The 13537-nt window shown below is 36.8% G+C and overlaps 1 protein-coding gene across 1 annotated transcript in view; it reads left to right on the forward strand.

The window, feature by feature from the left end:
- Positions 1–13537, forward strand: part of DNAH12 (dynein axonemal heavy chain 12) — a 138434-nt gene that overhangs the window by 56870 nt on the left and 68027 nt on the right. Inside the window, exons 34-40 of the mRNA XM_063291760.1 lie at positions 1117–1236; positions 1508–1696; positions 2538–2689; positions 4472–4610; positions 7377–7543; positions 8836–9091; positions 10316–10615. Coding sequence (XP_063147830.1) covers positions 1117–1236; positions 1508–1696; positions 2538–2689; positions 4472–4610; positions 7377–7543; positions 8836–9091; positions 10316–10615 — 1323 coding nt within the window. The remainder of the gene's footprint in view (positions 1–1116; positions 1237–1507; positions 1697–2537; positions 2690–4471; positions 4611–7376; positions 7544–8835; positions 9092–10315; positions 10616–13537) is intronic.

A 13537-nucleotide genomic window follows, 5' to 3' on the forward strand; every position in this document is an offset into this window, starting at 1 on the left:
CATGTGATGTCTTGCGTAATGACTACATTGCTTAGCGAACGGAGTTGCCAGTCCCAGTTGTGGTCATTAAGTGAGGACTACCTGTATTGAATTTATACCCCAGCCTTTCTTTTAGTAAAACCACTCAAGATGGCTTACAACAATTAAAAAATGGAAATTATAAAAACATAGCAATAAAATCAATGCAATTAAAATCAAAATCTAAAATTAAAATCAATATTATTAAAACAATTAACAATTAAAAGCAACAGAGAGGTTGTTTCAGCATTTTTATGGGGTGAATGTACCTATAAAGTTATTGCATATTGCAATAATATTGTACAGTGATGCAAATATTTAACAGTTTTCAGTTCAGAATTAAAAGGGGAGTCCATCCTAAAATGTGTCAGCTGAACTGGGATATTCAAGGTCAACTAATATTTATTTATTTAATCAATTTGTATGGCCACCCATCTCAACAAGTGAAAATTAAACCAAATTAAACTAAATTAAAAACAATTACAACCAACAATGTAAAAAAAATACATAGCAGCTGAGGAAAGTATCAAAATTAAGAGACACTAATATAGCCAGGAGATGGGCCTCTTCACACACTTGGGGCCCCAGGCCTGGGCACATAAGCAGGTCTTTTGTGTTTTACAAAGGGCAGCAGTGTCAGGGCCATCCTAATCTCTGGAGAGAAAATAATCCATGGGGCAGATGCTATAGCAGAAAAGGCATGCCTCCTGCGCCTAGCCAACTGGCACTCCTTAGCTGACAGGGCCTGGAGCACACTCACCCTGGCAGATGGGTGTGGTAATCTTAATTCGTATGCCTTAGGGATTTCTATATATTCACTATGATGCTCTGTTACAAAAATTAATAAGAAAAGTTATTTGTTGAGTAAGTTTTATGAGTAATTAAGGTAGAGGTTACATGAAACAAAAACATTATGTAGACTTTAAAGAAAATATTAGAACAACATCACTCGAATCATATTTGTAGCTGTTCAGAATTTACATTCTTAAAACATAAAATGCAATAAAACTTAAAAATAATAGTACAATAATTACGATACGCATTTCTGTATCCATCCTGCACATATACATACATACTATTATTCTTTCTCTCTTACAGGAGTTAGTTCCCACCAGCAATAGCAATAATGTGGTATCTCTCACTCGGCTTTTGGAAATACTGTTGTGTGACACAGTGCAAAAAGATCCCAGCAATAAAAATATCCATAAATGGATTATGGTTGGTCTGATATTTGACATGTTTTAAACTTGTTTATATTTCTTTTGACAAATTTCAGCTTTTGAGTTTATCATTTTTTACAGTTAATGTAAGACATTAAAGTATAAAATATGTATGTTAATATAGATAAATAATGCATACTTCAAATCCTTTATCTGGAAATTTGCTATAACTGTATAATTTATTAAATTTATAATAATTATACTTAGCTACTAATTACTCCATGAACACACTTTATGAAAATACAAATTATTTATTTATTTTTTGGAAGGGTTGTTTTGCTTTTGCTGTGATTTGGTCCATTGGAGCAACCTGTGATAGTGATGGTCGAGTTACATTTGATAACTTTATGAGAGATATTGTCACAGGAAGGCTGGATGAACATCCAATTCCAGCAGCTATAGGAAAATGGGAACATCCATTTGAAGAGAAAGGATTGGTGTATGATTATATGTTTGAGGTATGGAATCTGCTCTAGAATTATTAATAGATATTTTATTTTTTATGAGAAAGATACAAATCATCACTAATATTAGCTTTCATTAAATGATTAGTATATATATTGTCTCAGGATAATAATCTGTGCATATGATCAAGTGCTGAAAAATTCATGAAAACTGTAATAAATTTTTGATATAATTGTCTTTAAGATGCCAGAAGCCTCTTTAATATTACCCCTTTCTTGACTAATAGAAGAGAAAGTGGGTAAGTTCTCCTTCCTATCTAGCTTTTACAGAAAGTGGTAGTGAGATGCTACTGAGGGGGGTTGGGGGTTTGCAAAAGTTTAGCTTGCAGCCAAGAAAATTCTTTCTTTCTTCTTTTTTTTTTCCTAGAGCAGGTTTTCCCAAACTATAAGGTATACCTCCCTTGGGGAGGTACAGCCAGAGTCCAGGGGAGGTGTGAAGAACCTTTTAGTTGTACATTATTACAATAAATCCACCTTTCCCAAAGTCTCATTGTATTGTTTTCATTGTTAACTTGTGTTCATTTTGGTGTTTGTATTTTTTAGGGGAGGTATTACCCTGAAGGGAGGTGTGATGGCAAAAAGTTTAGGAACCCTTAGAGGATGGGGTTTGAAGGAAAAAAAAATCAGTTTTACCGTCAGTATGGCTTTTGATGAAAACACAGCAGTGCCTACCATGTGTGGAGAGGCCCTTGCTATATAGCAATTTATCCTTCACATATTTATTATGTTTCATTATTTTAAATTCATTGCTTTGATATTAAAAGAGATGTTGAGAACTCCAGATCTATCAAGTTTTAATGAAACGCTTAGAGTTTATTTCTGCATTTCTTCATAGTTAAAAGGAAAAGGCCGTTGGGCACATTGGAATGAAGCTGTTAAAACCATCAGTTATAATGATAAAAATGTTAAAATTCAAGACATTATAGTCCCAACAATGGACACCGTCAGATATACCTATTTGATGGATTTGTGTGTTAAATATGGAAAGTAAGAAAGTGTGTTTCTTTTAATTATACAGATGTTTAATTTTTCATATGAGGGCTTTATGTAAAGCATCCAGAAATTGTTTTGCAGTCTAATTAGCAAACAAGAATATAGTACTAATGTGTTTCTAATATTAAACTCCATAAAATATTCTTTAAAAATATTTTCTTGTATCCACCTGGTTTAATTAGTATTATCTTTTATTTTAAATTTTTGCATAACTGCTCATGGTATATTATTATTCTGCCATAATATGTTTAGAATTGTAGAACTTTCTCTAAGAAAGTAGAAAGCTCAATTTCTTTAAAATATAACCACTGCCATTTCTAGCACCACTTCTCAGCATACATATTTCAAGCTAAAGCAATAGGATGCTGGCCTTTAGTAAAATAGAGGGGGGTGGGAATCTATGTGCAGAGGAGTTCCATTTTCATGTTAGATCTTACTATGTTCTCAGAAAAATGCTGAAGCTAATTTATTATTAAGTACCTTTGTAAACAGATACTCGGCTAGGCTTAAATGCATCTCGATGTCTCAGTAAATCCTCATAAGCTATAAAAGATTGATTTCTATTAATTTATATAGGCTAACATACTGGACTGTTGAGCAATTTTCCACTGCTGTGGACAGATTTCATGGTATGCAGAAGGGCATTCAATTTCTATTCCAATGGACACCATTGGACCGTACCTTCTTTCTCGTAACAGAATAATCTATGGGAACATAGGCTTCGTCCCATGTACAGTACTTTTTTCTGGCAACAAAGGAGCTTGGGATTGTGCTCATCCTTGGTTGATTGACCTTGAGAACAAGGGAGAGAGGGAAAAATGGAGCTGACTAAGTAGGTCTACTGGAACCAAGTGCTAGAACCTGACTGTTGAAATAGTAAAATAGCTTAGTAAAATAAGGCAGCTCATTTAGGATCCGGCAGTGTAAATAGCAGTGCCCTAGGCCATGAGCAATATTAAAAAGGTTCCTCTTGACTAGAGACTTTAAACCAGTTCAACTGTAGTTTTATTTATTTCATTTTATTTATTAATTTTTTAAACAGCTTGATAGCCAAAGCTCTCTGAGCAGTTTACAATATACAGTAACTCACTAAAAATACAATTTAAGTTAAAACCTTATATGATAAAATCAAATAAAATACAAAATAAAAACACTATGTAAACTAGGCAGCAGCGCAGCAGTCATTTAAAAACTAAGAATTAAAATTAAATTAAAATACAATTAAAAGCCAACTAAAAGCTTGGGAAAACATGCTAATGTTGGTGCCAGTTGTGCCTCTCTGGGGAGGTATAGAGAGTAAGGAAGATCACCTTGATGCAAGATCAGTTGCTAGGGCAACAAGGGGTGAAAATGATTTTAAGTCCACAACAGATAGACAATGTTTGTAAGCAGCTCAGACACTTTCCAAATTCACTGAAGTATAAGAAGGAAGAGGTACAGCACAATCAGACTTGCAAGATTCTCTTATATCCAGTCTCAATAAAAGTAGTTTAAGCCTTCTTGTGAAGTTGATTTCTTGGTCTGGTCTACCATCAATCTTGCAAGTATGATTGCCTGAATTTCCTGCTTAACATATTGGACTTCTACATACACTTACATTGCATTTATTCTTGTATTTCACTGGGATTCCATGAATAGGTAACTCAAAGTATAAAGCAGTCATATGTTTCTCAATTTAAAAAGCTGTCAGACATCAATTGCTACTGTTTAATAGTTCCAAATATTCTGTCCAGCCTAGTAATGAAAAACTAGTAATTATATGAATTTCTTTCCAAGGGCACTCCTTTTTGTGGGACCAACGGGTACTGGGAAGTCTGTATATGTAAAAGACAAGCTAATGCATCACCTAGAAAAGGATCTCTATTTCCCATTCTTCATTAACTTTTCAGCTCGAACCAGTGCCAATCAGACACAGGTTAGTAAGATCAATTCTCATTGGAATTACTTGGAGTCCTTTATTAAGATTTGAAAATTTATACCTATTTTTGCTGGAACCTTTTCCTTAGTCCTGCAGTTTACATTTAGATTTACTTGAGATGAATATTCATTTGCTTCCATCTTTTACTTAGGTAAACAATATAATTAATAATAAAATACATTTAAGCATAGCCAACCTTGTAGAGACTTTTGCTCTTGGGTGATTAATGAACTGATCTATCTCACAGTGATGTTGTGGGGAAAAATAGGAGAATGGATCAAGAGCTCCTGTACAAAAGGCTGGATATATATCTAATAAATATTTTTTTAAAAAAATAAACTGGATTATATTTAAGATCCATGGCCAGCTGTTAATTAACCCACAAACCTCTTGTAAACCATCATTTTTTGAATCACAAGGCACATTAACATTTATCTGCATCAGCTTCATTTGCATACTGTGTGCCAGAAATATGTCAAACTGTCAAACTGTAATATACACAGCAGCACAGTGCAGCTTGAATTTCTGTTTAGTTTTACATAGTTTAAATCATCTGGGTCAATATCTGATTAAAGAAGGAAGGGTATTCCCACAGGAGCATCCCTTTCAGAGGTGAATTGACGTGTTTGTCAGCATATGTTTGTCATAAGTGGCTACTTGCATCTATTATTGATGCATGTGGAAAGAGATATTTGAGGCTCATTATGTAGACAAGTTCTTTTGATTTTCTTCACAATAATTATACAAGATTGAACCCTTTTAACTTGGAGTAGAAAAATTGAATCTTCTCTTGGGATCAGAGGATGGTAAAACAAAATGATTGATTATTCATGAAGCTTCAGAAAATAATGATAACGCATATGTTTCAGTGTTATAATGTTCTGACTAAGACCAAGATTTTTTTCACATTTCATCCATCTCATAGGTAGCTGCCCTCATCGGTATACAGGATATCACTTTTTGACCCCGTCTGTTGCCATGCATGCATATGACATGCTCTGCCTGTTCATATTTCTGTTTTTCTCAGCCCCACTGGGTAGACTGGACAAGGACATCAACTCCACAAGGAGACTAAAACTACTTCTGGTGTGATTGGCTATAATAACAGAATCTTGCAAGTCTGATTGTACTTACTTTCTTCTCCTTCCTATATTTCAGCAAATTAGGGAGGTTTCTGCCCGAGCCGCTTCCAAATGTTATCTTATTCTGGTCTTCAAAAATGTTTCAGCCCCTTTTGCCCCAGATTTCTGTTCCTGCATATTTCTGTCAAGGTCATATTCCTTACTCTCTACAGTTTTTGTGCTACTTGGATGACATCTCTGAAGTTGGCTCTGTGACAAATTTCTGCATTTAGGATTCAGTCTCTGAACAAGATCTTTAGTAATTGCCTCTTCATCATGTGTTGTATTTCTTGAAGCTTCTGTTTCCAATTTTCTTAGGTTCCATACTTCGCAGCTGTAGATCATCACTAAGGCAGTCAAGGTGACCTCTCTTGCATTGATGTTTCCCATCTGTTGTAGGATTGGTTTTATGCAGTTAAAGCTGAACCATGCCACTGTTCTTTGGTGCAATATCTTTTGGTTGATTGTGTTTGTGGCATTGATTTTCTGGCTGAAGTAGATATAGGAATTGACACAATCTATTGGGTCATCATCTACTTTCCAATTTACTTTTCTTGATAGCATTCACAGTTTTCCTATCTTTGCCCATTTTTTGGAGAAACATCTCATTTTGTGTATGTTCCATTTACAGTATTTTAAATAATCTTTAAATCCACATTTCAAAGGTTTCTGTTTTCCTAATTGTGATTTGGGCCATTGTCTATGTTTTTTACTGCCTCCAAAAAAACAGGCAAGATTAATAGTATACAAACCACCAACCAGGTTCCAGGCTTAAGTCCCAACAGTAAAGAAGTTAACTTCTTTTTTTCAAAAGCTACTTTCCTTTTCAATCCTATCTCTTCTTTCCATGCTACGATCACTTTTGTCACTCCGAATACAGCCCCGTATTGTTGTCTCCTTTGTACTTGTTTTCGTAGTGGCATAATAGTTCAATATTTTATTTTTACTGGAAACTATTATTTTTATTTTGTTCTGGTTTATATTTAGTCCATAAGATTTATTTAACTGATATTATTAAATGAACGTAATTGGTAAACCTGGCTATTTTTTCTTAATACAATGGTATCATCTGAATAATGTAAACAGTTTATTATTATACCATTAATGTTTATAACTTCTTGATGTTATCATTACAGCATATCTGAAGTTCTTTGACCACAGCTTCAGAAAATATATTAAATAGCAAGGGTGATTACACACATCCTTGTCACACCATATACAGTAATATTTGAAATTATTTTGTTTTTTTTCTTTTCCTTTAACAGCTGCTGTTTGCTTCCAGTATTAGTTCATAGATATTTCTATGCCATTCAACCAATTCATTTTTAATATATCTAGCAACTAGCCATGCTTTGTTTGATAAACAACTTTTAAGTTTCCACATTCATATCTCTACAGTGTTCTGCTGGATTTTGTATACAGGTACCAGAAAAGGTTATGAATGGACCTTCATGAAGTTTATAAATGCATTTCATAAATGTATTATATTTAAACATAATAGGCACACAAACAAAAAAAATCATAGTATAAATCCTGTAGTTCATCTTAACCTACATTTAAAAAAAGAATGTTAAGAATTTGATGTGTTATTTCACATAAGCCACTTTTAATTAATGGAACATGTTCTGCTTTTTTATTTTAGAATATTATCATGGCCAGGTTGGACAAAAGGCGGAAAGGAATATTTGGGCCACCTATGGGAAAGAAATGTGTAATCTTTGTAGATGATATGAATATGCCTGCACTGGAGCAATATGGAGCTCAGCCTCCAATTGAACTTTTAAGACAGTTTTTTGATCATGGAATCTGGTAATGGTATTTTAAATTTATATATATATAATTCGTGAATGTTATCAGGCCAGCAGTGACACAAAACGTCTTTCTGTTTCAGATTTGAGGATATACTACTGCTGTTGTTATTTCACTTTTTCTGCCTCTTTTGGGGGACTGCTGCATTAGTAATAGCAGTGATATAAACTAGTTTGCCCTCCATAGCTCAAGATGAGGAGTCCTTCTTCAGAGCAAGATTTTTTGAAGCAGGTAGACATGGATATTTTTTGTGCCATAGTAGCACAAACCCTCCATGATTACATCCATAATCCTTCACTTTCAAAAAAGGCATTTAATCTTTCAGTGGCTCTGGAGAGCAACACTGGCCATTTTCCTGCTGCGGTCTTTGCTGCAGCAAACACTGGCCCATTAATGAGATCTCTAGAACATCCAAAGATCCTTCATGTAATGCCAGTTATTCTTGAGAGTTATGACACTGATTTTTGTCACAGTGAGTTGTTGGGCTTGCCAGCTGCTCTAGAGTACACCAGTCACTTTTCTTTGCCCCCAGTGGCTATCCTGGAGATGCAACCAGCAACCAGTGACCAGTCCTGAGCAACCAACATGCTCAGTGTCTTTTTTTCTTCCTCATAGCTGGTAGATGCAGCAGTTCCAAACTGGAGAGGCAATAGCCACTGCTGTAGCTAGCCAGGAAAGCATCCTGTTGGCCTTCCTGGTTGTGGATAAAAAGAAAAACAACAATACTCTGCCCTGTCCAGTTTCTCATCTGGAAAAGTCAGCCATGTATCAAGCACATTTAAATCTAAGGTGGATTTTTTAAAAGATAACTTCAGTTTATGCACATATTATTGAAAGGGAAAGTTGCATTTTTCATAAGGTGTTAGTGAATAACGGAGGATTAAGAGTACTTATTATAAACATATATCCTACTTGAATATCTGTGTAGAATAAAGCTTTATTTTCTTTCTGAGTGGTTCATTACTCATAATAATATGTAATATAGGCAGGTGTAATTCCATATGGAATTCCACTTTCATGTAATTATTTATGCAGTACTAAGAACCTGTGGTTTTGTACCCAGTTTTGTCCTTTTGCCAATGGAATTCCCTTTCCATTGGATCAGATCTGGAGGGTTTGCAGGATGGTGCAAAGGTGAGGATTGGAAAGGAAAACCCTTGCTGCACAAACAACAGTTTATGTATAAAATACTGTATATAGGTAGTTGAATATTAAGATATTTCTATGCTAGAAGCTAAATGTCCTTCTTTGATTGTGGTTGTCTGAATATCACATTTACCTTTCTTTTGAAGGTATGATTTAAAAGACACAAATAAAATTAAACTAGCTGATGTTCAGTTGATGGCTGCCATGGGTCCACCAGGTGGTGGAAGAAATCCAGTAACACCTCGTTTTCTGAGACATTTCAATATTTGCACCATTAATGCCTTTAGTGATGAAACAATGGTCCGGATTTTTTCTAGCGTTGTTTCTTTCTATCTCAGAGTAAATGAATTTCTTCCAGAATATTTCACAATTGGAAACCAGATTGTCAGTGGCACTATGGAGGTAGGTCATATTCTTTGCTTAGTTGTTTGTGTTTTTAGTTCCACTAAAAATGTAGACTAAGGGATTTTAAGATGATCCAGATGGTTTCATAAATGTATCAATTTTGGGAAAAGTGCAACTAATTTTTTTTTAACAGTCAGATATTTTCTGAAACAGTATTGAGGAAGTATTTCAGGTACAATGTATATATACCCACTAATTGTCTGATCTGCCAAGACCTTATCAAATCCTTTTTTAATATCTTCTACTACTGCTGGCAGCAAATTCCACAATTTAACTCCTTTGTGTTGTATAAAAAAAATATTTAGAGCAAAAAGTATTTGCTATAAACATAGCAAAATGTTTTGCCAGATTGATTCCAAATTACTATTTCTCCTATTCCACTTCTCCTCCTGTTGTTTTTCATGTTTCTGTCACAGATTTATTAGTGTGGCACTGCCCTTGAAGATCATCCAGAAGCTAGAACAGGTTCAAAACGCAGTGGCACAGGCAGTAATGGGCATTTCTTGCTACGCCCATGTATCATAGCTCCTTTACTAGCTGCATTGGTTACCAGTTAGCTTCTGGGTGCAATTGAATGTGCTGATTGTCACCTATAAAGCCCTTAATGGCATGAAAGGTGAAAAGTCCCCTGTGCAAGCACCGAGTCATGTCTGACCCTTTGGGGGGACCTCGTTTTCACAACTTTTTCTTGGAAGACTATAGTGGGGTGGTTTGCCATTGCCTTCCCCAGTAGGGCCTAGATATTTGAGGGAGCACATCTCAAATGTTTCTGCCCATCTAGTACAATCGGGAAGAGTTCGTATGCTCTGGGTCCCTTCAATTAAATGTTGTCATCTTGCAGGACCCAGGAAGCATGCCTTATCTGTCATGGCACCTGCCGTCTGAAGCAGAATCCCCTCAGAGATACATATAGTTCCCATTCTTCAAAAGTTCCAGAAGTCTCTTAAGACCTGGCTCTGTTCCCAGACCAAGGGTTAGGGTGTATGTGGAGCCCCTGGTGATTTGCGGGGGGGATGTTATTCATGTGGTTTTCTCTGGGCAGTCATATTCCTTTCTGAAAAACTATATATTCCTTTAAAAATTGTAAGCCACCCAGAGTCTTTTGGAATTGGGCAGCTTTGAAATCCAATACATACATAGATAAATACATGTTTGGTGATGTAAGTATATGAAGTTCATAAAATCTAAATGTTAAATGCTTTTTTCTTTTCAATAATTAAGGTATATAAGAAAGCCATGGCAAACCTATTGCCAACACCAGCCAAATCCCATTATACATTCAATTTGCGTGATTTTTCACGAGTTATCCTAGGCTGTTTGCTTATTAAGAAGGATTCAGTTACCAACAAGCATACAATGATTCGTCTCTTTGTACATGAAGTATTTCGAGTGTTTTATGACCGGCTTGTGGATGATGCTGATAGGACTTGGCTGTTCAAACTCGTAAAAGAAATTGTGAAAGAACATTTCAAAGAAGCATTTGATTTAGTATTTTCACACCTGCGGCAAGGAAATGCACCTGTAAGTATTCACAATATTTATTGTAAAACTATTTTTTATTCATTCTTGCCTGACCAGCTTTACTAGAAATAGAGCAAAATATTACAGTTGTGTATTATTCCATATAGCAGAAAGCAGGCTGCTTCTCCACTAGATGTTCATTTCAGAATAGCCAGAATGTCTTCACTTGCCTTAAAACAACAACAACAACAAAACAGGACAGCACAAAAACATTGTACCTCACGTTTCCTGATAAGTCTTCTGGCTCTTTTGAGAGGTTACAGAATATAACCCTTGGGAGAGTTATATTGCAATGGCTATGCAATTTGAGTGAGTTATTGTTGGGAAGATGTCTAATTGAGGCATCTGTGTGGCAGTATTCTATGAAATGTAGGAGAGACCCACTTGATTTCTTGCTGCATGACAGGTTCAAAAGCTCTCCTTTTTTCTTTACAGCAAGAAAGGTATGAAACAGTAACACTGTCTGTTTTAAAGAGAGGGAAAATTTTCCCATCCTAAAAAATACTCCATGTTGCCTTTGAAGGAATCTTTTCACTTCATTTTTTTTCTCTTCATGCTTTTTTCAAACATCTTTTTTAAACACGCACATAAATATAGAAAAAGATCCCTGGGAGAGAATGGAAAGAGTGGTTTTTGCCTCTTTCCCCACATTGCTTTTGGCATTAAAAATAGAACCTTACTCTTTGTGAAGGTAGGGGGAAGCGACAAAGACTTGCCCATGAACCTGCTTTAGCAGGACCCTTCAAACACATATGGCCATTAGCATCAACTGCCCTGAAGGAAAGATCATTGGAAGAAGGCCCACAAAGATCATACCAGAAACCAGCTTCTGCTGTACTTGTACCTTTCCACATACCTGTTGCCACAATACCACCAACTGCCTGTAGATGGATCCCAGGCATTTCTATTCCATTGTTAAAATATTATTTATTTTATCTTATTCATAATTGTTGATATTGCCAGTTAGGTACAATTTGTATTTCAGAAGTGAGAAATTGTGAATAAGACATTTTGTAGGGAGCTGTCTGGAAAGGGTTGCACTATCTGTGCTGAGTTAATTAATAATCTGGGTGTCTTCCTGGACTCACAGCTCCTACTTAAGGAGCAGGTGGTAATTGTGGCCGGAAGGATGTTTATACAGCTTCATCTTGTATGCCAGTTACAACTATTTCTGGATCAGGAGGTACCAGAATAGTCATTCATGCCTTCATCACCTCTTGGTTCAACAATTGCAATGCATTGTATCTGAGGCTGCCCTTGAAGACCATTCAGAATCTATATATGATCCAGAATACAGCAACTCAAGTAATTATTGGTGTTACTTATTTTGACCAAATAGTAGCACTACTGCTATAGCTGCAGTAGTTGTCACTTGAGTTCTGGGTGCAATTCAAGTTGTTGGTTGTCATCTTTAAAGCTCTGCCTGGCTCAGGACCTGGGTATCTGAAACTGTACTTCCACTAGAATATGACAATCTGATAAGATATTGAAGGGAAGGCATCTAGGGACCATGGGGGTGGGCCTTCTCCCATACTGCGCCCTCTCTTTGAAGCAACATTTCCTTGGACATTAGCCATTAAAACCTCTAAACCGTGAAGGGCCACCCAAGACGGGAAGGTCATGACAGAGAGGTCAGACTAAATGCGATCCCTGGGGAAGGTAATGGCAACCCACCCCAGTATTCTTGCCGTGAAAACTAAATGGATCAGTACAACCAGAGATATGTCGGTATACCATCGGAAGATGAGATCCCCAGGTCGGAAGATGGTCAAAATGCTACTGGGGAGGAACAGAGGATGAGCTCAACTAGCCCCAGACGTGATGACGCAGCTAGCTCAAAGCCGAAAGGACGGCTAGCGGCCGACGGTGCTGGTGGTGAACGGCGAATCCGATGTTCTAAGGATCAACACACCATCGGAACCTGGAATGTAAGATCTATGAGCCAGGGCAAATTGGATGTGGTTATTGGTGAGATGTCAAGATTAAAGATAGACATTCTGGGCGTCAGTGAACTGAAATGGACTGGAATGGGCCACTTCACATCAAATGACCACCAGATCTACTACTGCGGACAAGAGGACCACAGAAGAAATGGAGTAGCCTTCATAATTAATAGTAAAGTGGCTAAAGCAGTGCTTGGATACAACCCAAAAAACGATAGAATGATCTCAGTTCGAATTCAGGGCAAGCCATCTAACATCACAGTGATCCAAATATACGCCCCAACCACAAATGCTGAAGAAGCTGAAGTAGAGCAGTTCTCTGAGGATCTGCAGCACCTACTGGACAACACGCCTAAAAGAGATGTTATTTTCATCACAGGAGACTGGAATGCTAAGGTGGGCAGTCAAATGACACCTCGAATTACAGGTAAGTATGGCCTGGGAGAACAAAACGAAGCAGGACACAGGCTGATAGAATTTTGCCAAGACAATTCACTCTGCATAACAAACACTCTCTTCCAACAACCTAAGAGACAGCTTTATACATGGACTTCACCAGATGGACAACACCGAAATCAGATTGATTACATCCTTTGCAGCCAAAGGTGGCGGACATCTGTACAGTCGGTAAAAACAAGGCCTGGAGCTGACTGTAGTTCAGATCACGAACTTCTTCTTGCACAATTTAGGATCAGACTAAAGAGATTAGGGAAGACCCACAGATCAGCTAGATATGAGCTCACTAATATTCCTAAGGAATATGCAGTGGAGGTGAAGAATCGATTTAAGGGACTGGACTTAGTAGATAGGGTCCCGGAAGAACTCTGGACAGAAGTTGGCAGCATTGTTCAGGAGGCGGCAACAAAATACATCCCAAAGAAAGAGAAAACCAAGAAGGCAAAATGGCTGTCTGCTGAGACACTAGAAGTAGCCCAAGAAAGAAGGAAAGCAAAAGGCAACAGTGATAGGGGGAGATATG

This window comes from Candoia aspera, chromosome 2 (assembly GCF_035149785.1).
Source record: "Candoia aspera isolate rCanAsp1 chromosome 2, rCanAsp1.hap2, whole genome shotgun sequence".
Lineage (NCBI taxonomy): Eukaryota > Metazoa > Chordata > Lepidosauria > Squamata > Boidae > Candoia > Candoia aspera.